At 44.0% G+C, this 26,364-nt stretch overlaps 1 protein-coding gene across 1 annotated transcript; it reads left to right on the top strand.

Annotated features, from left to right (window-relative positions):
• On the top strand, nt 1-25,164 carry LOC148017187 (uncharacterized). Its single transcript, XM_087662887.1, has 7 exons — nt 1-561; nt 1,153-1,266; nt 1,375-1,545; nt 1,670-2,659; nt 2,856-2,981; nt 3,637-3,807; nt 23,239-25,164. The coding sequence occupies exons 1-7, from the start codon at nt 16-18 to the stop codon at nt 25,162-25,164; spliced, it is 4,044 nt and encodes a 1,347-aa protein (XP_087519013.1). The 5' UTR covers nt 1-15.
• The last annotated feature ends 1,200 nt before the right edge of the window (nt 25,165-26,364 follow it).

Here is a 26,364-nt window from a genome sequence, read left to right as displayed (position 1 = left end):
ACTGCGACCTACACCATGTCTCCCTCGAGGCCCTCGGTCCTCGACATGGAGGCCCCTCCACAGAAACGAGCATCCCTCGGATGGGAAGGCGCAAGCTTCCCCCTCTCCAAACTCGATCTTACCAAGCTCGCAGTTGCGGATGTACGCCGCAAGGCCTCCCGGCGTGGCAGCAGCGGTGGCCCTGGTGGCCGCTCTGCTCCTGTCTCTGCAAGACGGCACAATTTGTCCACAGGGCCGGGCAGAAGTTCCCCCCGACGACATAGAGGGACTGTCATTATCCATAGCCCTAGGTCCAATCATGACCACCATGGGTCACGTGTATCTGGAAACATGCGGCTTGTTAGCAAAACAAGCTCTGGATGGAGCTGGCTCTCTGTCAAATTCAGGGAAATTAGGGCAAACAAAGCTATCAAGCTACCGAGGAAAGGAGAGCTTCCACAGGAGTTGGTGGAAGCTATTTGGGGAGCACATAATCTCAGGCACTGCCAACTGCCTGTTGATTCATTGAAGAATATGACACGGAAGAAGGTTTCCCTAGATCCAGATGCAGAAATTAAGAAGGTAACGGATAGGAGGAGATTCTATCAATGATTTGGTACGATGACAAGAAGATTTTGACAGTTTTACTTGTGGAAAAAGGTGTTGTTTTCCTATATGGTTCAGCATCACGAGCTTCTGCTTGAGAGGCACGGCATACCTAGCTTAGTAGCTAGGTGTGGCTGGGCGGCAGGGCACTACTGGCTAGCTGGCCGTGCCCTGCCCCCAGCCGCCGCACCTAGCTAGGTATGCAGCACCTCTCTCACAGAAGCTCATAATGTTGTTGTAATTGACAATGGGGGGATTTTAATGCGAATTCGTCTAAAACTTCTTGTGGATGTTCACATGAGCATGAGTGCAGATTGTGCATGGATTTGCATTTATCCATTCTCCAGCGTCCATGCATTGTATCTCTGCTGGTACATATCACATGTTTGTACCAACAGTTCCTTGTAAGTTGGTAGCAATGAGCATGTCATGTACTCCAACTGCAAATGTTTGCATATGTGCAAGTCAGTATGCATGTGCAAATACAATCTGAGCATGCTGACAGTACAAGTTACAACTTGATGGCATGATTGGTCCGGGCTCACTGTGTGTATGACATGCTTTCAGATCCATGATAAGAAACACGGGCAAAGTGGCCGAATAAAAACAGCAGAGAGCCTCATGGACATCCTTCTTCAAAACTGGACTTACTTTGAGCATGCCCATGCAAAGTTGGGTAAGGTAAGATACTGATTCATACAAAGGCTTACTCACAATGTGGGATATACAATAAAGGAGTTAGTGAAAGGGTTATGCCTACTGTAACTGATTTGCATGTGGCACGTGCAGACAGAGAAGCAGGTTCATGCTAAGTACTGTGAGAATGAATTTGGCCACTTTCTCCTTTCTGATGGCCAACAAATACATGGTCAGTTCACTGTTCATCTACATGTATTGATAAAAGCACTTCGCAAGCTTCTGACCAAATTGCGAAGCCAGATTCTTCCTACATACTATCAGGCAAGGCCACTTATGCAGCTATCTAAAAACACAAGATTCATACTTTAACACATAAAACTCAATACTCTATGGAGGGGAGAATGTCAGAGGGATTCATCAACCGGTGTGCTTCATTAATATGCAGGAGTTGCCTGCCTGGAAATCACCTAGGCTGGAAGAGGATCCAGAACTGGAGATACCAAGCATGCCTTTGATGCCCCAACTTTACCCAATTGAAGGGCTTGCTCCTATCCCATCTGAGGAGGAAGAATCCATACCAAATGACCTGCAACCACCCGTGTTCAAGTCACCCACACCAAAAGAGCAACCTCCTCTGGTGCTACCTGAGCCCTTGAAGGTACCTGCTTTAAAGCTTCCAATTATGCCTGCTTTCAGAGAGGATGAGTCCAGCATCAACTACGATGCATATAAGGAAGAGCCCATGCCTGTATTTTCCCTTCCACCCCAAGAACCAGTCCCTGTATGGGTGGAGCCTCAGCGTGCAGAATTTCCACCAGAACCAGAGTACATCATACCACAAGTCATCCCTCCGCCTGTTTTGGAATCAGTCCCACCATTTAAACAACCCTTGTTGGATCCAAGACCTTGTGAACGATCGTACTATGAGCTGGGGAAGGATGAGAGAGGCATTTGTGATGGTCTATGCAGCAAGCATGGCCACAAGCACCATTTTGTACCAGGACAACACAGACGTGAGCCATGTTTTGCTAAACCTCCTGCATTAATACCTCTCCCCCCACTTCCCTTTCCTGAAGCAGAAACTATCCAGATTGATGCAGACATGCAAATGCAAGAGCTTACTGACTCTCCTGCTGATGCGAATGCCAACTGCAACGATTTTCATCTACAAATCATTCCTGAACCAGTTTTTGTGCCACCACCTGAAGAATCGATTCCAATATACCAACCTCCTACACTGAAAGCAGAGCCTGTTTATGAGCCACTACCACCTGCTCACCTTCCAGCTTGGAAAGAGCCAAAGCCACCACAACCTATTGGTTGGATTGCTGGGCAACGTCCCATATTTTTGATTGACTGCAGTGCCACAATGGCTGGAGAAAGGATGGAAGCTGTTATAAAGTGCATAAAAACACTGTTCAGTCCTGGTGGCCAGGTGAGATTAAGTTTTCATCAAATCCTTCTCTCCACAAAGTTTTCAGGGTCGCTGAATGCAGAATGCATACCTACATATATATTCAGTGATAATATCATTGATGTGTGAGTCTTTGTAGTTGAGAGGTTTTTTGGTATAAATCAACAATTACTACATGTTACATACATTCCAAATTTACACGTTTCTTCTGATTTAGGTTGAAGTTGCAGTAACCCATTTTGATATTATTATGTACTCATTCGATGCTTGGAGCTTTGGAGACATAGAGAATTCCTATATCTACAAACAAGCATTGGGATCTCGTTACTTGAGACCATTGGAGGTAAGATGTCTTTTTATGAGAGAATTATAGCCTGCTGCGAGCCTGCACCTGCATCTAATGCAACAGTAACTATATGTTTAAAAAGTGTTTTTCTACATTGAGCAAGCCTTGTGCCTAATGAACAGTGATGGGCAGCCAAAGCACAAGGATTTTGGGGTAGGTAGGTGATTTTAGGTTGCTTATTGTGTTCTTGGCATTGGTGACCACTAAAGAAATTAACATCCCTGATTGGTTTCATAGTCCATTATAGTGCTGCATAAAACCCTTTTGGTCAAGTTATCAATTTCAAGTGTTGCCCTAGATGTTCCAACTTAGAGCATGCGGTCTTGTAAAAGCATTATGATCATCTTAAGTGCTATTTCATTGTGGCATTGAGGTTGCAATCTAGCCCCTAGGTTTTGGACCCATGCACCTTTTGAACTCAACCCACACTCAAACCACTTGGGCTAGAGCTAGTTCACTGCTGTTATAATCAATCTTTGACTGGATGTAGACAGCCCTCAAAAGATATACATTCTACAATGTTACATTCAAAAATCTCACACTAAAGTATGTCCATGAACGTTATGTCTGTACAGTGCTACCTATGCTGAGCATGAATGTATCATATCACCATGATAATGTCTGCTTAACTTAAGCATTGCATTTATGACAGCCAATGAGAGTTAAAAGTCCTGCTGTGCTTGAAGCTGCACTGAATTGGGTCACAAGATGGCGTCCTGCAGGAACAACAAATCTGTCAAAAGCAATAAACCTAGCTATGAGTCGAACCTTAGCAGATTGCATCTATCTTTTCAGTGAAGGGAAGTCTGACAAGCCAATTCTGGTAAAGTTAAACAAACTTTTCTCATTTATTTAATGTAATAATGCAGACATTTTCAGAATAGGCTTGTCTGCACTCAGGAATCTTTCACAAGTTTAGATGTATTGCATACCATTGATAACATCACATCATTTAATGATTCATGATCTTTGGAGAAGGACCATGCCATATTCTGAAATTTCCACATGCTTCTTGGAATACTAACACTGCACTGATGAGTATAGTGCACTAACAGCAGGACTTATAAAACAACCACGCCTGTGCACACATAACCCTACAAGGTATGCCATGTGATTCATGATCTTTTGAAACTATCCATAATGCTGTTTGCACTACCTATATTGTGAATTGATGATTATGGTGGCCTCTCACAGTATAGCTGTAATGTCTAGTTTGGCAAGAAGGCTTATTTATGAAGAAAGAGTTGGTATGTGCAAAGCACATCTATGCATCAAGTGTTTGCCATCCATGATCATTGAGAAACCCATATTGCAATTGAATTCGGCACCTGTCTTCTCTTCTTATGCACATGTGCTTTACATTAGCTGAACTGGTGCTTAGCCTATCTGCCAACCCAGTTTTTATCCTACAGAACTATTACATATCTCCGTTTAACATGCAGAAACAGCATTTCTCATCTGTCCGCCTTCCAATGTGTTGTATAGAAAGAGGAACGAGATGGAGAGAATTGGTTATTTGCTGTTGCATGGTCTCTGTTCTAAGGTTTACCATTTAAACAGCTGCAAAGCCACTAGGAACATTCTTCAGTGTATGCATTTTGTTAAAAAGAAAAATAAAATGTGGCTTCCTCAAAAACAGCAAAGAAGGCAAGGGCTCAACAACATAGATATAGCTGTAGGTCTACATCACATGAGTAGAAACCCTTCAAAGGTGGTTTAGTGGGGAAGGGGGAAAGTAGCCAAGCTGGTTGTGTGTGACAATCTGCCATCCTGCACTATGAAAAACAGACTATGGTAACACTAGATGTGAAGGAAGTGCTACTCCCAGTGCCCTCGAAGTGAGCGAATAATAGAAAACAGTAGGTCTGCCAAGGTGGCATATACTAAAGGGCTCTCCCAGCTGGCAATGGACCTGCCAAATTTGCCACCCTCTCAGGCTCCTAATGAGCTCCCACAGCTCCAAATGTGACACTAAGGACCCTAATTGTTAGCATAGTACATATCATGGCTGTACAAACACAATAGTTAGAGTGCATTTCATTTCTAAGCAGGTGGTATAATTATGGCTAGCTGATCTGCATTAATGACCTCATTAAGTGCTGGCTGACCTGGTCATCATTTTCTTTTATGTTTTAGCCTATTTAAAGGCTATCTCTTCTCCATCTCATTATCATCTTGTGCATGCACACTGCATCCTGCTGGAGAGAGGGAGTTTGGGAGTACTCTGCTGGTTGCCCACAGCCTATGCCTTTGCAAATTGTACACACTCATGCTTTGGTATATGGATTCCATTTCCTGAGCTCATTATTTATGAGTTCATGTGCTCATTTTCTTTTGTTGAGTGCTTTGTGTATATATCAGCTTCATTATTTTGCTTCCACTACTCTACATTCATCCGACATGGTATGAAAACCCAAGCATCTTGGTTCTAGTGCGGTCCTTTATTTCTAACTGTTGTTGGAGTTTTGGCCTAAGGAGGTGCATCTTTGCAAGGATTGCAAGAAGCTAGTAGTGTTGTAGAATGAGAAGGAGAAGAAAAAAGGCAAGGATTTCTCCAACTCTTTATCATCCTCGGATTTTGACATGGATTTTGGCCACGCACCGAAGGCCGTGCCAGCCCCAAAATCGTATTTCTAGCCCTAGTGACGCCACCATCCCTCACAACTCTCTAGTGCCACAGAGGAAGTGTAAACTCGTGGTGGTGGTGCAATATGTGAGTGTCATCCATATGCACATGTGGTGGGTCTTGAGCATGGCTCTTTGTAAGCATTGATTACCTCTGGTAGATTCAAATCCTGGGGTTGGTTTGCCTTTCAAGGTTATGATGGGCATTGGGAGGTGAGATGGAGAGCTAGCAGACTTGGGAGTTGGTTCTGTGTCCAAAGAAGCGGAAGGTGATTGGTGTGAATTGGGTCTATAAGACCAAGTATCTTGTAGATGGATCCTTGGACAAACATGAGGCATGGCTTGTTGCCAAGGTATTTGCTCAAAGAGCAGGATTGGATTACTCAAAGACCTTCGCATCTATAGCTCAGATATCTACTATTCAAGCTATCTTGGCTCTTGCAACTCATCACCATTGGCCTGTTTTTTAGATGGATGTAAATGTCAGAAGTGGTGCAGCAATGGAAGCGTGAAGAATATGCTGAAATAAATGCTGAAACACAAGACAGAAGAAAGAATGAACACAGTAGACAGATGAGAACTCAGATGTATGCTCGGGAAATAGAATCCATATCGAACACGAGACAGCAGCATACAACGGTGAGTCACTGGCTGCGTGGGCTCCTCAGCACCGGCTCCTCTCTCCCAGAAGGATCTCCACTGATGGCTGAAGTACCAAAGACTGTGGAGGAGGAGCCCTATAAATAGTCACAAAAAGTGGGGAGCATAAAATGCAGTCGGCCAGCATTTAATGCTGGTCGGCTAGCAATAAATGCTACAAATACATCATAAATGGCCACAAAAATGTGCCATAAAATACTGCATAAAATGCTACATAAAATGCCCAGCCTCTACACATAGACTCACACCATGAGCTGACTAATATCTGCTAACACCCTCTCTCAGATCATGTGTGATCTGATACAATAAAATAGTACAATGATGGAGAATCATAAACTACACAACAAAGAAACACCAGAAGGACCATGGATGTCCAAGCAGTGAGTGGCTAGCCCACCACCAAGATGCCTCGGAGAGTATCTGATGTCGATGTCGATCGTACCAACAACACCGGAAAATAGAGAAGACTCATAGCAGCTCTCTGTGTAATGTCACCTATGTCACTCAGGACATACAAAGCCAATCTTGCCAAACATGTCTCTGAACATGTGACCATGGATTCCCGCCTTTGGCCAAACCACCAAAGTGTCCCCTCATGTGAGCTCCAGACGAAAGCCTCTCGCTCTCTGTCAAGAAGAACAGCTCATCATGAACCCAGAAATCAACACCAGTCTCTAGGATTTCACTGTCAGATACCGTCGATGCGTCAGGGACATCCCTCTCTGGAACCTGTGCACCTGTATCAAAATATAGATGAGGCACTGCAGCCCCACCAACACCCGCTCACACTCCCTCTCTGGCACCGAGGAGTCGTGAGGGATGACCACATCACCACCACTAGAAAGCAGCCGAGGAAGGGGCCACCAAGCCCTTCCCGCGATCCGAAGAAGAGGATCCCTTCCGCGCCTTGGACTTCTCCTTGGTCGGAGGATCGGAGTCGGAGTCTGATGAAGGAGAGGACTCATCGGTAGAGTCAGCATCCCGCTTCGTCGTCTGTTCCTTCTTCCTGGAAGCCGCTAACTTCTTGCAGTCCTTCCGCAAATGTCCCTTCTTGCCACAGTGGTAACACTGGGCCTTCGACTTCTTCTTCCCGTCACCCCTCTCTGAAGCTACATAAGCCTCACCTCCATAATGTGCCGGAAGCCGCCCCTGTAATCTCAAGGATGCCTCATGCTCAAGAAGCATCGAGGTCATATGTGTAAAACTGACAGGAGTCGATGATGTCTGCGCCCGCAAAGCATTGGCCACTCCATCAAACTCCGGGGGGAGCTTGTAGGAAGTGCACGGAGGAGCCATATGGAGAGGATAAGAAGAGAAGTAGAAGAAAAGAAGGTCGTTTGGAGAGTGAGCACAGCCAAAACGCAACCAAAAACACCAAAAATAGTGAGTTCACATGCAATATAACCCAAAGGCTGACCAAAATAAGCCAAAAGCTGCTGCACAAAGTGAAAAAATCAGTCAAAAACTTCCAAAAACAGCAAAAACGGCCTGAATAATCAGAAAAACAGACAAAAATAATGCTGTAAACAGCAAAACGCAGGCTGCAAACTGAAGAAACAGGGTCTAAAGACTGTTGCCAGCAGGTTGATGAAGGAAACACAGGCAGCAAAGAGTGGAACAGCAGTAAACGCAAATCTGTCCAAAAAAAACGCAAAACGCAAATGCTGAAACAATGTCGCCAGCAGCAAATCAGCAGTCGCCAGCAAGAAGGACAGCTGGCTGATCAGCAAAAAGGGTGTAAATCCTGAAATCAGCAAGAAAACACAGCACGAATAGGTTGCAGCCTGAAATCTGATACCATGTCAGAAGTGGTGCAGCAATGGAAGCGTGAAGAATATGCTGAAATAAATGCTGAAACACAAGACAGAAGAAAGAATGAACACAGTAGACAGATGAGAACTCAGATGTATGCTCGGGAAATAGAATCCATATCGAACACGAGACAGCAGCATACAATGGTGAGTCACTGGCTGCGTGGGCTCCTCAGCACCGGCTCCTCTCTCCCAGAAGGATCTCCACTGATGGCTGAAGTACCAAAGACTGTGGAGGAGGAGCCCTATAAATAGCCACAAAAAGTGGGGAGCATAAAATGCAGTCGGCCAGCATTTAATGCTGGTCGGCCAGCAATAAATGCTACAAATACATCATAAATGGCCACAAAAATGTGCCATAAAATACTGCATAAAATGCTACATAAAATGCCCAGCCTCTGCACATAGACTCACACCATGAGCTGACTAATATCTGCTAACAGTAAAGTCTATCTTTTTGAATGGCGTCTTGGAGGGGGAGATTTATGTCTCACAGCCTCCTACATTTCTTGTGCAAGGGAAGGAGGACCATGTTTATAGGTTGCAAAAGGCCCTTTATGGCCTAAAGCAACCTCCTCAAGCTTGGTACTAGAGGATTGATCGATTCTTCTTACAGAGTGGCTTCATCGATGACTCCAACCTTTACTATAAGGTTGAGAGCGACAAGTGTGTGCTCGTCATCTTGTATGTGGATGACTTGATTATCATAGGGAGTGATTCACAGGAGGTTGATTGGACTTGCAAGATCTTGAGACAGGAGTTCAACATGATAGATCCAGGAATCCTACACTTCTTCCTTGGCTTGGAGATCTATCAAATGGCACAGGGCTTCTTTATATTCCAGCACAAGTACATCTCCGAGTTTCTCTTGGAGTTTGGTATTGCTGAGTGTAACCGTATTTCTTTCCCCATGGAACCCGAGTCCAAGCTTTTGATGATCAGTGATCCACTTCCAGATGCTACCTGGTATAGGTGTCTTGTTGGCTCATTGATTTGGCTTATTCACACTAGGTAATATATTTCCTTTGTAGTGACATTTTTCTTTTATGAAGACTTCTACTCACGTTCACTGGAGTGCCGCTTTGTGCATTCTACTCTATTTATAGGGGATTCGATCCTACGGGATCATGTATGGAGAGGGGGCCACTCTTTTTGCATGGATTGACTCATACTGGGTAGGTGATATGGATTTCAGACGATCCACTACAAGTGCTGCTTTCTCCCTTGGCTTGGGAGCTATCTTGTGGAGTAGTAAGAAGTAGCCTACTATGACACTTTCTTCTACAGAGGCTGACTATTGTGCCCTTTGTTCCATAGCTATGGAGGTAGTTTGGCTTTGCCGGATGCTAGTAGGGATTGGCTTTCAGTAGATGGGTCTCACTTAGCCGTGTGTGGATAACTAGAGCACCTTAGCTCTAGCTAAGAACCTTTTGTTTCATGTTCACGTGAAGCGCATGGAGGTTCAATATCATTATGTATGGGAGTGGATCGTGGATTTGGAGTTAGCGGTGGTCTATTGTTCTATAGTGGACAATGTGGCGGATCTCTTCACAAAGCCTTTGTCCAAGGCTTCTATGCTTCATCACATGAGATTGTTGGATTTTTAGACGCTCCCAGGATGCGAGAGGGGGGTGTTAACCTGCCTTATTTTGTCAATCTGTCATCTCCTAGATGTGAGCCCTAGTTAGAGTCTGATAGGGACATTTTGGAGCTCCGATTGTGTTTTTCTTCCTAGTCTTGGTGTGTTTGTTAGTTATGCTTCCTTGCTAGATGATTTCTAGCTCCCTAGGGTGACTTCATTTTGTTCCCAAGTGCTTGGATGCCACGTCAACATTTTTCATATTATTTTTACTGCTGCCAATTGCATCAAATGCAGTTGGCCAGCATCAGGTGGGCTATTTTTACTGATTTTCAGCTATATATAGCTGGTCACTTAGTTGGGGTAGTCATTCGCTTTCTTTCTCATAGGTGCTCCATTAGGTGGTTGCAGTCTTCTCCATCTCCCTCGTGGACAGCACTTAGTTGGGGTAGTCATTCGCTTTCTTTCTCATAGGTGCTCCATTAGGTGGTTGCAGTCTTCTCCATCTCCCTCGTGGACAGCAGGCTGCACCCTCTCCATTTCCGTCTCTGTCTCTATCACCATCATTGTCTGCATCATTGTTGAAGGTGCTATCATCATTATTCAGCCTGATTGGGTGCCCTCATTGATGCTTTGGGCTGGGTGTAGGGACTGATTAGTCCTCATTGTATTCAACCTTCTTCTTTGTTTAGTGCAAATCATTCTTCTCTTCTTGCTTTCTCTTCTTGTGTTTGCCTATTTCTTGCTCCATGTACCTTTAAGTCCTAGCTTTTGACAAATCGCGATCCCCTTTCACATGCTACTTGTTACAAGTGCCTGGTTGGTTCATTAATCTTGCTTATTCACACTTGGCCAGATATTTCCTTTGTGGCAGCATTACTTTCTTCTTTTATGAAGACTCCTACTCAGGCTTACTAGAGAGCCACTTTGCACGTTTTGCACTATTTATAAGGGACTCCATCCTACAAGATCATGTACGGAGAGGGGGCCACTCTTTTTGGATGGAGTGACTCAGTTGGGGCAAGTGATGTGGATTCGAGATGATCCACTACAAGTTATGCTTTTTCCCTTGGATTGGGAGCTATCTCGTGGAGCAGTAAGAAGTAGCCTGTTATGACATTTTCTTCTATAGAGATTGAGTACTATGCCCTTTGTTCCATAACTATGGAGGTAGTTTGGTTTTGTGGTATGTTGGTAGAGATTGGCTTTCCATAGATAGGTCCCACTCAGTTGTGCATATAGAGTGCTTTAGCTTTGGCAAAAAACCCCGTGTTTCATGCTCTCATGAAGCACATTGAGGTCCAGTACCATTATACACGGGAACGGATCATGGATTCAGAGTTAGCAATGGTCTACTGTCTTGCACTGGACAATGCGGTGGATCTCTTGACAAAGTTTTTGCCCAAGGCTTCTATGCTTCATCACATGAGATTGTTGGGTCTTTAGACTCTCCTTGGATCTAAGAGGGGCTGTTAGCCTGCCTTATTTTGTCAGTCTACCATCTCCTAGTTGTGAGCCCTAGTCAGAGTCTAATAGGGACATTTGGAGCTCTAATTGTCTTTTCTCCTAGTTTTTTGTGTCTGTTAGTTATCCTACCCTATTGGATGATTTCCAGCCCCCCTAGAGTGACTACGATGTTTCCCAGACTGCTAGAATGCCACATCAACATTTTTTCGAATGCATTAAATGCAGTTGTACTGCATTTGATGTAGTTTGCCAACTTTCCATTTTTTTGCTATTTATAGCAGATGTAGTCAGTGGGCAGATCACTTCATTCTTTGTCTGTCGGGTGGCTACAGTCTTTTCCGTCTCTGTTGTGGACAGCAGGCTGCACACTCTCTGTCTCACCATCACCATCATTGTCATGGGTGCTGTCATCTTTATTCAGCCTGATCGGGTGCCCTCACTAATGCCTTGGGTCGCATGCAGGGACTAATCAGTCCTCGTTGTCTTTAGCTTTCTTCTTTGTTTAGTGTAGATCATTCTTCTCTTCCTGCTTTCTCTTCTCCTCTCCTTTTCTCTCCGTGTTCATGATTCTCTTCCATTGCACACTCTCATAGAAGCTTGTTCTAGAGGGCATGGTGCTTGATAAATACTAGGCATAACATCAGAGATTAGCTTTCTGAGTACATGTAGTTTTGGGCTCTTATGGCTGCCTGGATGGATAGGACTACTTTAAGGTTGGCATAACCTTTTGGTGGAAGGTTTTCAGTCAAGTGGGCCAGAATTGAAGTTGTTCATTGTCTGTATATTGAAACAATTATGGACCTATATTCATTTTCCTCAAAGCGAGGCTTGGAATAGAAAAGGCAAATAATTTGGTTTTTGTAAATGCAAATCTAAGGATGCTAAGAACAAGTGTCATAGTGAAGGCTGATCCTTTGATCAGTAGGAGATGGAGTAGGAGGAAAATGCTTGTTCTAGGGAGACTTTTTTTGGTACTACTCTTTGCACTCGTGATCATTGGTGCTGTCACTTTGAGGGTTGTAGATGTTGATGCTCCTATATAGATATTAGTGTGAGGGATCCATATTATCCTCATGATGATAATGATGTTTGAGAGACTAAAGTGTAAAATATTACACGGCGCAGCGAACAGAATCTGAGAAAGAGATAGAGAGTACACAACAGATAAGAGGAGAATCAGTAAATTCTTTAACTCCAAACAACTGATACAAAGATGGCTCTGTCCACCCGTGCGCTTCCACTGTGTGAAGCTTAGATGGCGATCTAGACAGAAGATAGGTGAAGAGCTTAAGGCTAGCTGGAACAACAACTCTGACTGGGTGAAAGATGAGTGTAAGATGGCTGCGAAGGGGTTTAGCTTTTATAGCCCGCGAAGGTCGTTAGGTCGGCCTGCTGACCGACCTACCATATGAGCCTCCACTAGTCGGCCAGGGAATATTCCAGGGAATATTCCCTTTACCATCGGGCCGGGGGCGCTGCCCCCGGACCCCCGCCAGGGGGGCCGCTGGCCCCCCTGGGACCCCCCAGCCAGGGGCCGCTTCCGCGGCCCCCGGACCCCACAATAGGGGCCCCTTTTAACTCCCTTACCACGCAACTCAATGCAATGTGCCTCGAGTTGCTACCAGCTTAACCACTCCGTCTAACCCAAAGATTAGACCCACAACAGTCACCTTTTTGCCATCCGGTCACATAGACCTCATCTGATATACAAGTCAGGACTCAACCAATGTCCGGGCTCACATTTGGCTTCTCCTCATAATGGGGGCCTTACAACTTTGAGCACCATGGATCATTGGTAGCACCTAATGAGGGTGGTGCATTGATCATATCTAACACCCCCCCTCAATGTCCACCCATAGGTGAACTATCTCCTCGGCCCAATGCCGAGTCTCTGAAGATGAACTTGAAGCAGATCCTTCGTAAGTGCTTTGGTGAAGATATCTGCTCCATTCTCCTCTGTTGGACAGTAGACCAATTCCACTATCCCATCCTCCATCAAATCACGCACATAGTGATACTGGATCTCTATATGTTTGGTGCGTGCATGAAACACTGGATTTTTGGCAATGGCGATGCAACTCTGATTGTCACATCTCATCACAGTTGGTTCTTCATCCTGCACTCCCATATGCCATAGAATCCTTCTCAACCATACGGCCTCACATGCAGCAAAACAAGCTGCCTTGTACTCTGCTTCGGTAGAAGACAATGCCACTGTTGGTTGCTTCTTACTAATCCAAGAGAAAATTCCTGAACCCAAAGAGAAACAATAACCAGAAACTGACTTCCTGGAATCAATGTCTCCTGCCCAATCTGAGTCACAGTTCCCCACAAGAGAAGTTCCGAAACTGTATGTGATACCATAGTCAAGAGTTTTCTTCAAGTATCTGAGCACCCGCATCCCAGCCTTCCAATGACTCTCATGAGGTTTGTTTGAGAACCTGCTCAAAACACCAACAGCAAAACTGATATCTGGTCTGGTGTTACACAAGTAGATTAGACTGCCGACCAACCTCCTATACCTCCCAATGTCTGCTAGTGCTGATGTATCCTCAACGGATAACTTTACATTCACCTCCATAGGTGTAGCTATCTCCTTGCACTCGGTCATGCCAAATGCCTTCAAGATCTCCCATGCATACTTCTTCTGAGAGATGAAGATCTTTCCTGGCTCTTGCCAGACTTCAATCCCCAAACAATAGTGCAGCAAGCCCAAGTCTGTCATTTCAAACTCAAAACTCAAAGCCTTTCGAGTTTGGTTGATCATATCTTCATAGTCACCTGTAATAAGAAGGTCGTCCACATATAGGACAATCACTGCAGACTTTTTACCATCACTGTAAACATACAAGTTAGCATCTGAGGCACATCTTTTGAAGTTTAGGTTTAAAAAGAACCTATCTATCCGTTGGTACCATGCTCTGGGGGCTTGTTTCAGCCCATACAATGCCTTCTTCAGTTTACACACTTTGTTCTCAGAATGGGGGGCCTCAAACCCTGGTGGCTGAGCCACGTACACCTCCTCCTTGAGGTCACCATTTAAGAACGCTGACTTAACATCCATTTGGTACACTGGCCACTTCTTGTGGGCAGCCACTGCAAGTACCGTGCGAATAGTGGTCATTCTGGCAGTTGGGGCAAATGACTCTTGAAAATCAAACCCTTCAACTTGTGAAAATCCTTGGGCAACGAGTCTAGCTTTGTACTTTTCTAAGGTACCATCAGCCTTGTACTTTACCTTCCAGATCCACTTGGTGCCAATAATCTTCCGCTTTGCTGGCCGATCCACTAGCTCCCAAGTGTCATTCTTCATTATGCTGTCATACTCCGCCTGCATAGCAGCCTTCCATGATGGATCTGCAAGTGCTTCTTCTAAGTCAGTTGGCTCCTTTACTTCTCTCATAATCTCAACCATCAAGGCCATGTTGACTATGTGAGCAGAAGCCCTCCTTTGCTCCTCTATTCTCTGAGACCTCCTTGGTCCGTCTGCCTTCTCCTCAACAGATGCAGGCATAGGATTATTGTGGTCATAGAGCTGCTTCACCCAGCGCGGCAATGGCTTTTCCGGTGGGGTGATGTCAGGTTGGTGAACTTTTTCCTCATCATCTGAAGATGATGCTTCCTCCTCCTTAAGGATAGGGATAGCTCTCGGGACAGGTTCATAGTGGACTACTTCTTCGCTTGATGATAAAGTGGAAGACCTTGCCTTCTCCTCCTCCACTGTATGCGGCTCCTCCTTGAACACCACATCACGGCTCGCGATGATCTTCTTTGCCTCTTGGTCATATAACTTGTAAGCCTTCTGCTCATCACTATAACCCAAGAAGATACATTTTCTGCTTTTTGGTTGTAACTTGTTTCTCTTCTCATCTGGAACATGTGCATAACATTCACATCCAAAAATTCTGAAATGTGAGACAGATGGTTTCTTACCAGTGTAAGCCTCATGAGGTGTTTTTCCCTTGAGAGCCTTTGTATAGCTCCGATTTAGAATGTAGACTGCAGTATTAACAGCTTCAGCCCAAAAATGGTTAGGTAATCCCTTGCCCTTTAGCATGCATCTTGCCATCTCCACAATGGTGCGATTCCTGCGTTCCACAACACCGTTCTGCTGAGGTGTGTGAGGCGTTGTCAATTGACGCTTGATACCTTTGCTCTTGCAAAAGCCTTCAAACTCCTTTGAGTTGAACTCACCACCACCATCTGTTCTAAATTTCTTCACACTTTTCCCTGTTTCATTCTCAACAAGTATTAGCCATTCTTTAAACTTACCAAAAGCTTGAGCCTTATCACGAAGGAAGTACACCCACATCTTCCTACTGTAGTCGTCGACAATCAACATAAAATAAGAAGATCCCCCCAAGGCCTGTGTAGGCATCTTACCACACAAGTCAGCATGCACCAACTCTAGAGGAGCATGTGCTCTATTCTTGCTTTCTTGTGGAAATGCCTTTCTCTGTTGCTTGCCCATCATACAAGCTTCACATGGTTCCTTCAATTCAGTTATTGTAGGTAGGTGAGCAACCATACCTTGCTTTTGCATCTCCTTCAATACTGCAAATCCGATGTGTCCAAACCTTTCATGCCAAAGCTTACTTGTGCCCACTCCAGCGGTGGCTGTAAGAGCACTTAGCTCATACAGGTTGTTCCTCCTTTCTCCTTTGCCAACAATTGTGCCAGCACTATCAATAATTTCTGCACCTGTCTTCTTGAACCTCACTTCATGACCAAGATCAGTTATGGCAGCAACTGATAAGAGATTTCTTGTGATTTCGGGAACATACAACACATTTGAAAGCTTTTTGACTTCACCATTTGCAGCAACAAAAGAAATAGTACCTGTGCCCGCAGCAGGGCATTTGGCATCATTTCCAACCGTCACAGTGATGGATTCTTGTAGAGGCTGCATAGAACTGTATAGACCTTTCTTGTTGGTCATGTGACGGGAGGCCCCACTATCCAACACCCAAGAGTCAGTGGTAGATTCTTCTTGCGCCGAGGAGCACACTTCCTCAATGGTCGCCATGAATAATTCCAACTCTGCTTCAGCCGTATTGGCTGTCTCTTTCCCTTTACTTTTAAGGGTACCATTCTTTTCATCTGCCTTCTTGACACGACAATCTGCAATTGCATGTCCTTTCTTCTTACAGTAGAAGCACTCTCCTTGAAACTTCTTCTTGCCGCCCTTCTTCTTTTTGTCACCATCATTTTTGGTGGAGGAAACACCTTTGCCTTTTGCATTGGCAGAGAATGCAGCATCTCCATTGTTGCTTCCTTCTCGGGCTTTCAGCCTCAACTCCTCCTCCATTAATAATGCACAAAACTCCTCAAAAGTCAAAGCTTGAGGTCTCACCTGAGTATTAAGGGCAGTTACTAGTCCATCAAACTTTTGTGGACAAATCCGAAGACACCTCCGAGCTAGCTCTTCGCTAGTCTTTTGTATCCCAGCGCCAGCCATCTGGTCGCGCAGATTCTTAATCCGAGTGATGAATGCTTCAACCGTCTCTCCTTCAGCAAACTTCTCCGCTGCTAGTTGATTCTCCAAGTTTTGAATCCTTGTTTGGTTTCGTGTTTCATACTGACTCCTTAGTACATTCCAAGCCTCTGACGCTTTGGTTGTATGCTGAATCAGAGTCAAAACACTGTCAGAACAGCTTGTAACTAAGGCACACAATGCATCTGCATTCCTTCGTTTCCAAGCTCGTAGAAGATCTGCATTCGGAGGAATCATCACACTAGGATTTGATGGGTCGGGGGTAGGCTGTGGTTCTGCGTCAGTCCCCAGCACAGTCTCCAGAAGCTCATAAGAATCAAGGATAGTAGTAATTTTGAACTTCCACAAGGTGTAGTTTGTACCATCTAACTTGCCTTCGCTGAAGGTTGGTGGACGAATCCTCAGTGTTTGAATAGCCGGTACAGCAGCACCACCTCCTGCACCGCTTCCTGATGCGCCAGAACTGCTTCCCGGAGTCGACATCGTTTCTCTTTGCTGTTGAAGCCTTTGCCTCTTGCACTCTCTCCGATCTCTAGAGCCCCCTGGGCTCTGATACCATGTAAAATATTACACGGCGCAGCGAACAGAATCTGAGAAAGAGATAGAGAGTACACAACAGATAAGAGGAGAATCAGTAAATTCTTTAACTCCAAACAACTGATACAAAGATGGCTCTGTCCACCCGTGCGCTTCCACTGTGTGAAGCTTAGATGGCGATCTAGACAGAAGATAGGTGAAGAGCTTAAGGCTAGCTGGAACAACAACTCTGACTGGGTGAAAGATGAGTGTAAGATGGCTGCGAAGGGGTTTAGCTTTTATAGCCCGCGAAGGTCGTTAGGTCGGCCTGCTGACCGACCTACCATATGAGCCTCCACTAGTCGGCCAGGGAATATTCCAGGGAATATTCCCTTTACCATCGGGCCGGGGGCGCTGCCCCCGGACCCCCGCCAGGGGGGCCGCTGGCCCCCCTGGGACCCCCCAGCCAGGGGCCGCTTCCGCGGCCCCCGGACCCCACAATAGGGGCCCCTTTTAACTCCCTTACCACGCAACTCAATGCAATGTGCCTCGAGTTGCTACCAGCTTAACCACTCCGTCTAACCCAAAGATTAGACCCACAACAGTCACCTTTTTGCCATCCGGTCACATAGACCTCATCTGATATACAAGTCAGGACTCAACCAATGTCCGGGCTCACATTTGGCTTCTCCTCATAATGGGGGCCTTACAACTTTGAGCACCATGGATCATTGGTAGCACCTAATGAGGGTGGTGCATTGATCATATCTAACAAAGTTATCGGTTGCATTTGGTTGCTAGTCATGGATCTTGACAGTTGCTTTTGTCATCATTTTGTGCATTACTTTGTGATAGGCTACAACCTAGTTGTCTATAAATTTTGGTCTTGAGTCTTGAGTCTTTTGACCCTTCATGTTTACTTTTTTTGTAGTGCTTATGCCATTATCTATATGATAAGAACTTTGGGCAGCAATCTATACTTGCCATTTGGACATTGGTACACATTTTTCGTTGGGACTGCAGTATCTCATTTTGTGTGTGCACTTGTTTAGTACTTGACTCATATTCATTATTTGACATCTTACTAAACTTCAATGAAAATTGATATTTCAAAAATTTCAGATGTATTTCCTAAGGTATTTATCTTTATTATAATTTAGTATGAGCTGAAAACTATTTTTCAAGTTAAAAATGTTTCTTAATATGTCTTCCCCATGTTCCCCTTCCCTGTTTTTGGCTGTCCATGTTTCAATCCCCATCCCTATCCCCATCTCATATTATTATGCTAGGCAAAGTCCATAGATTTGTCCTGATAGAAGATTCAAGTTTTGGCTCACCTTGAATTGGAGATGGCACATTGATCCATGCCAATCACTGTTAAGAAGACTGCTAGGGTTTGCACTGAGGACACACAGAGTGTACGACCATGACAGAAACACAAAGACAGACACAGACACAGAGGGCAAAACTCAAACCCTAAACGCAAAACTCAAAACTCAAACCCTAAACGCAAAACTCAAAACTCAAACACAAACAGAAGAAGGGAGAGAGAGAACACAACTCTGAAGTGAATGAATGCTGTAAATGAATGTAAGAGTGTACAGTGTGCTCAAGGGCAGAGCAATGTCGGAGTGTGACGTCCACTGAAGACGGATCCCAAGTCTGTGACCACCAGTCGGAGTGTAGGAGTGCTGAATAGTGAATGGCAGCAGCCTGGTCACCAAAACGTAGCAGTCTAGAGGCTAGAAACTGGTAAACGCAGCAGTATACTACCGATCGGGGGCTGGAAACTGTGCATAGTCTGCTGTAAACAGCAGGCTGAAACAGTGTCTGAGTGTTAGGGCCTGCAATGCTGAAAACGCAGGCTGGCTGACTCTGGAGATGATGGACAGCAGGCTGAACAGCAGTCTGGGACAGTTTGGAGCAGTCGCCAGCAGCTAAGAGCTGTTGCCTACAGCAATGGACAGGCTGAAGATGATGTGGCTGCAGTCGATGATGGCTGGACAGCAGATGGAGGTGGGCTGCAGGCTAGAAACTGGGCGCCAACACCAACAGAGGGTGTGTGGGCTGGTGTAACCTGCAAAACAAGGATGATCACTGAATGGGGGCAGCCTGTCTATTTATAGATGTGGAAGGGCACCCAAAAAATTAGGGTTTTCACTAAACTTTCTCGAACCGCTCCTCGTTTTAGGATTTCCACTGAACTCTCTCGAATTGCTCCTCGTTTTAGGGTTTTACTCTAAAAGAGCATTTTCAGTGTGTTTTGGGGCTATTTAAGAGGCTAATCAACAAGTGATGCATATTTTAGCTCAACAATCACTTGCATGATGAATGGATTGATGGATGGAGACACTCTATGTATCAGAGGAATCCCTTACAAAGGTTACAGTGAAACCTAAGAGAATGGGTTTGGATATGCAGTGTGCCCTTCTTTGGGTACAAAACCATGTTAGGGAGGAGCATAAAAATAAGCACAATGAGAGCAAAACCAACTGCTACCCAACATGGTATTAGGCAAGGTATTCCTATGCCTTTCTTGGCTCACTTTTGGAGGAGATTGGATGATAGCTTAAGATCCAAAAGGATTTTTCTCTTCCTATGGGTAGAAGATTGGTAGTTGGCACATGCCTTGTGTATGATAGACTTGTCTATGCCTTTCTTGGCAAATTTTTGAAGGATATTGGTTTTAGATGTAGAAATATTTCATTCTTCCTGTGGCTAGAAGTTTGGCAATCAACACATGGCTTGGTTATGATGGACTTCTATCATACATGTGAGACTATTATGGTAATCTAGGGGGGCAATAGTCTGGGTCACGAACAAAGACTCAAAAGTGTGATTGTAGTAAACATTTTAGGGGAGTCACTCCTTTCTCATTGTTGGTCTTCACTTGAGCACAATTTATCATGATAGCCTTTTTCAAACAGAATGGACTGATGGGAACTGGCAAAAATGGGATCAGTTGATTGCTAGTAATATTGCTTGTTTCATTTAGACTATGCAATTGTACCATTGATCTAGACATTTCTACTATAGACTCTCTAGGATTTGGACAAAGCCATACGCTCTGCAGGAGACATGAGAGATTGCAGGTTGACTCTAAGTGCATGAGGAGGAGAAGAGATACCTTTATTCATACTTGGGATTGTGGTACCTTCTTCCCCTATCTGGAGTATGATATCCTATTTCAGACTCGACCACTGTTGGGGGGCGGAAATCACTAAAAAAAGCATCAAACTTGACAATTTTATGAAAATACAGGTGTCATATGCCTATAGACAGCATTGTATGGCAGCCACCTACCATCAGTGCTTTAATTGTGTCTTGACTCAAATGACTAGAAATCAAAGTCTGAATTTTATTTGGCAAATCAATGTTGTGTCTTGATCATTGAATGGCTTATTGGTAGTGACTATTTCATTGAATCTAAAGCTATTGAAATAATGAAATTCTAATATTTCATTCAGCTTATTATCTTAGTTACTCTAGATACATTTTTCTTGCTTTTTAAAATTGAAATCAGGGCAATGTATGATTCAGCCCTAGGGCCTGAATCATACTCCAATAATACTTTCATACCTGTTTGTGTATGATGTATGATTGATTGTATGGAAAAACTATGCTTCATATTCATTATGTATCTTTGTTGTCCTATACGGGGATTATTCATCAGAAAAGGTTTTTTTCTAAGGTTATTATTAATTAAAAGCTTTGTTCTTTGGGAACAAAGGCATAGGTGTGGAGCCAACCTCTGTACTAGCTTTCTTATGTATTTAATTTGAAAGAAAACAGGACTTGTACAAAGATTGCTAATGGGTTCTGTAATATTGGTTCCATGAGAATCAGACCAGCAGACACATATGCTGTGGTGAGCAATCAAAGAAAGATCCAAAGGATTTTTGAGAATTAATAAGCCCTACTTGATTTTTGCTGTTGTGCTAGGAGATTTGTCCAACTTTGTATCTTGTCTCAAACCTAACATAAAATAATAAAAGCTCTCCAAGGATGTTGGTGCTAGGAACGTGCTTGCATTTGGAGCAATCCTTGTGGCAATATTCTAGGGAAAAGTTAGACCACTGTTACGTAATCCATCTGATACAAGTCCTTAACTCAGGCCAACAAATGAATGGTTTGCCGTGATGAGCAATTAGAGAAAAAATTGACAATCTTGAATAGAGGAACAAGAAGTAATCCTGGCTGCAACTTCTGAACGCTTTTCCATTCCTTTGGCTTTGAACTCTGGTGTTTAGAAGGACAAATATGATGTTTGGCTTCATGAGAGGTGAAGATGAAGAAAACCTAGCCACAAGAGTGTCTTCTTTTAGGGCTGTTATAGCAGTGAAAAGTCTCATTTCTACTTTCCTCTTTGTGGTGCATGATCTTAGCCTTTTGAACTTTTGCGTGTTAAAAATGAACAGGCCTGAAATCTCTCGCCCTAATTTGACAGTGCTCTTTCACATGGGGCCATGTACGCACTCATGGGGCATGCCATGTGCCACCTGACAAAAGCAGTAATGCTTTAGTAGGTGGGCGCAGTGGCCTGCCCCCTGTTGCTTGACGTTCTAATCGTTTCGTGCAATCTGTTTCTTTGTCTGCACCTCGTATGCGCATAGAGGAGCCCTGAAAGTGGAAGACATACTCGTACTTGAATCGACATCATTCATGTAAGTTGCACATTCGTACATGAATTTCAAAGTTACGGTATATCTCTTCAATAATTCAATGCCATGGCAAGACCATCCATCACTCGCTTTAGTCTCACTCTCTTACTCGAAGCTTCCTAAATTCTGTAGCCTCTTTTGAATGTTTGAATATAAATTTGGGTAAGCTGCCTGCTTGTTATGGATACTGTCACGGCCGACACCATAGTGAGGAGGAAGCAAACCTCTGTTCATGCCTAGGACATGGATCTCGTGCCCAAGGATAGCTGTATTAGGATATAGGAGTACAAGTGATCCTGGAAAGCAGCAAGGACAAGTATCTATAGATACAACTCATGTTAGTTACCAGTGACCACCCCATGAGATAAACCAAAGGTCGCCAAAAGGGTGGCCACCCATTCCTTCTAAGTTGGACATACATGAGACACTAAAATGACCTCTAATACCCTCTCTGTTAGATCATAGGGCAATGGTGAAGAGGAACAAAGTGTACTCTGGACACTCCACAGTATAGGCCTAGATACACCTCGGAGAAGCACGACCAATAGGGCAATTATAGGATGAAGACATAATCAGTCGCACACCAAAATACTTGGAGACAACACGTGATTCAAGACTTCAGCCATAATCCCTTTATGCAGTACAGATCTGAAGAACCTATGGCCAAATATAGTGAACTTAGGTCCACAATCACAAGAAGAAACACTCTTAAGGAGAGCCAACAAGAAAAGGCCCTCTCTTGCTGTGGCAAGAGCATCCAGAATTGTCTCTTCTGAATGATATATCTACTCCTCCTTAAGTTTCTCTAGCCGGAATTGCTGCACAAAAGTGTGAATCTGAGCGAAAAGCAACCAAATCAGTTGAGCTACGACCCCACTGGCAAACATGCGATATTTAATAACAGATCTCACAAGCCAAAGATACATGCTTTACCAGCACCATAGACAAGTGCCTGTTAGTAGCTACACCTTACTTTCTCTCCACAAAAGTGAATCCATTCCATGCTTCACCACCACCTCAAACGAATATCTTTGCTAATAGTTACAAGTTACCTTGTGTTTAGAAAACGTGAATCCCTCAGTACACAACAGGCCATGACACATGTAATTTAACTGTTGCAAAAACGGCTAGAATTATCACCTTGGCAATCTACGTGAGCAGTTGAGAGATTGATTGTTGAGCATGCACTGTCATGTTCAAATTGTGGTTATTGACTCTCATGTTCAAATTCTGTAGAGGTTCTCCCTGAAGCTTCAAGATGTGCACCTCCATCAGCCTTCCTTCAGTATTTGTGTTTTAGAGCACTTTAACGATCATGATACTCTCCATGCAAATCGATAGAATTCATATGAATTCAAGACTTTAATCACAGTTTGTAAGATTATCAGACAGAGTTTCATATGTATTAATGACAGATGTTTTGCCAATGGTTTTTTCACAGCTATTAGAGTCTTTGAAAAGGCAGGCTCAGACACAGGGATATTCTGTTCCAATTTACAGTGTGGCTATGCATGCCAGCAAGCCAAAATGTCGCTTCCTGAAACGACTTTCAGCTGTAACTGGTGGACAATTCATGGACTATGACTATAAGAAAAATCAAAAGCTTCAAGAGGAGAAGGAAGAAGACTTAGCTGACATGCTTTGGGCACAAAGAATGGTAGAAGAATATCAAAGGAAGAATGCTCAGTCGGGTCAGAAAGAAGACATTAAAGAGATTATCAAGAGAGTAGAGGGACAATATATAACAACATGCCATGCAGCACATTTAGAGGCCTACAGGCAGAAGGTTAAAGAGCGAGAAGCTCTTTTCCAGAAGCAGCTACAAGCTGTTCGTGATGAGAACACACAGATTTTGTCACAAGCTCAGAGGGATTATGAAAGATTGACCATGGAAATCACAGAAAGGAACAAGCAAAGTCTGCAGACAGCCAAAGCACAATGGGAGGAAGAGCTTGAGAGGGTGAGACAGAAGAACAAGCAGATGACAGAAGAGCTTTTGCATTGGAAAAAAGAAACAGCCAGAATCAAGCAGCAAAATGAGAAAACCTGCAATGAAGCCAAACTGAGATTTGCACAAGACTTGAAAGAAATCGAAGATCGGAATGCCAGAATCATGGAGAAGGCCAAGCAGGACCACATGGCTGAGATCGAGAGGTTGAAGAAGAAGCATATGGATGGCCTAGATGATGTGGCCAGGAGGCAGAAGGAAATCAATGAGAAGGTTGCAGTGTTGAATAGAGCTTCTCGAGAAGAACATGAATCGCAGGTTACTGCTATTCGAGAATCCAATGCAGCCTTGCTGGCTAAAACACGAAAGCTGTATGAGGAGAAACTGGAATCAGTGAAAGTGCAAAACGCAAGAGCAATCCATGATGCACAGGTTCATTTTGACAAGAGATGTGAAGAAATAAGGCTCGATAACGCCCGGAAGAAAGCTGCCTTAGTGCAGAGATTAGAGGACATCAAACGTAGAAGAGAGGAGGCAGTGGCTGCACACAAATTGGATGTAACAAGAACAATTGCTCAGCATGAGGAGAAAATCAAACAGTACAATGCTTTGAATTTGGAGAATGAAGAGAGAGCAAGGCTCAGCTGGAAGAGGGCATGTGAGGAGATTGATAGAGAAAACATTGCAGCTGCCCAGAAAGCCATGAGGGATTTCGAGACCGAGCAGATCCGTGTTCAAGAAGAGAATGTGAAACTGGCTGAGAGGAGGCTAGACCTCAAGAGGCGCATAGCCGTGGTCGTGAAGGAGAATGATGGGATAGTGAAGAGGAAGAAAGTGGAATGGAGGGAGGCATGTGTGAAGCTGGAGAAGGAGTATGAGATTGAGGTGGCTAAAGCCAAGGAGAGGCACAAGGCACTGGTGGAGCAAGTGAAGCTGAGGAATGCTGAGAAGCTTCAAAACTCTTTACTTGAACACAAGGCCAAAGTGGCAGCTGTGGAGCAGTATAATGAGACAGTGAGGCCTTATGTGGAAGCATCCAATGCCATCCGGGTTGAGATCCAGCGCATAGAGGCCTTCCTGCAGTGCATTGCAGACAGCATTCTACCTCAGGACCGTCACATCCTCGAGAAGAACCCGATGAAGTCGCCACTCGAAAAGGACCTGGACCTTCTGGCTGTCTCTGATGCCACCCTCAACACACAGATACTCATTGAGGCACTGCGAAGCGCCTATGGAAAGAACTGGAAAACTGAGAAGAAGGGGGAGAAGAAACTGTCACAGAGGCTGGGCTCCATCACAGACAGTGCAGGCAACAAAACTAAACTCTCTGGGCTGATTCCCATTCACCCAACTCGTGCAATCCCACATAGTTGTCTTGAACCAGAGGAAACCCAACAGCAGAATAAAACAGGGAGTTGACAGAGATGACATCCTGAGAAAGTTCAGCTACCCAATGAGATCATCCTGCCAAATGAAACCTTGTTGAAAGCCCGAGTAAGTTTGTTGAAAAGCCCTGTTTAATCATGCCATTTGACTTGAAAAGCTGACATCTGATCGAAATTCTAATGTAACCACAAGCTGCTCTGCAAGTTATCAACATTGTGTCAATGGCCAAAAGGGTAAGGATACAAATCACGATGGCCGGGTGCTGCAAGTCATCCTTGTAAATACATTGGGATGGCCTTGTAGCAAGACCATGCTTATATAATCAATTTGTAACCTTATGAGAAGCTGTTGCTTGCAGTAACACGGATTCCTCATCTGAATTGTGTTATTGTTGCTGCAAAAGACATGGAGACATGGCCAATATAGCTGGTTGCCACAGTGTTTTACAGTCAAGGTTCCACCTAGATTGTTGTAAAGTTGAGGTCTTCTAAAAGAGAGGACTAATAAACAGAACTGTTTTCTGTTTCTATTTGTATAGAAACCTTACATTAAGTCATGGACTTCAAACTCATTATTCTATGTGCATCAGTCATCAATCTAATTTCATTGATTGCGTTTATAACGGAGAACTTCTATTTCATTATCATATCAGGCATTGGGTATCAAAGGATGCACCTTTAATAAGCCGTCCATAATAGTGCGTTCAGTGGGTATTAAAAAACCCTCTTTACTCACATGTTACAATGCAATAAAATGACCCCCTTTTCTTAGGAAACTTAATAATTTCTTTTAAACTGCAATATAAGATCCCTTTCTATAGATATGATCCTATAAACGTATCTAAATTTTGTCAATTAGAATAACTCTTGTTTATTACACATGGTAAATTTATATCTTTATCTTTAAGGTGCAATCCTCAAGCATTGGCTAGGTTGCATTGTGAAGCTATCCAACACAAGAGAGAGTCATTGTATCCTTGCAAGTATGCACTCTTCAACTATCGAACTATGCACTATCTAACTATGGAGCATTGCATCCTAGCAACTATAAGAGAGAGAGAGAGAGAGAGAGAGAGAGAGAATGGGAGTAGCTAAGTTGCTAAAGTTGAATGTGTTGTGACCAGAGGGTCTTGGGTTCAACTCTTGCATTCCACAATCATTCCGTATAGGTGTAGAAGAAATGAAGATTTGAAACCACATTAGTGGGTTAATAAAATAAGTGGCTTACCACTAG

The sequence above is a fragment of the Lygodium microphyllum genome, chromosome 22 (genome assembly GCF_053477565.2).
Source record: "Lygodium microphyllum isolate KBCC chromosome 22, Lygodium_microphyllum_v1.1.10, whole genome shotgun sequence".
Classification (NCBI taxonomy): domain Eukaryota; kingdom Viridiplantae; phylum Streptophyta; class Polypodiopsida; order Schizaeales; family Lygodiaceae; genus Lygodium; species Lygodium microphyllum.
Note: the sequence above shows the minus strand (reverse complement) of the source record. Positions and strands in the feature narration are given on the sequence as shown.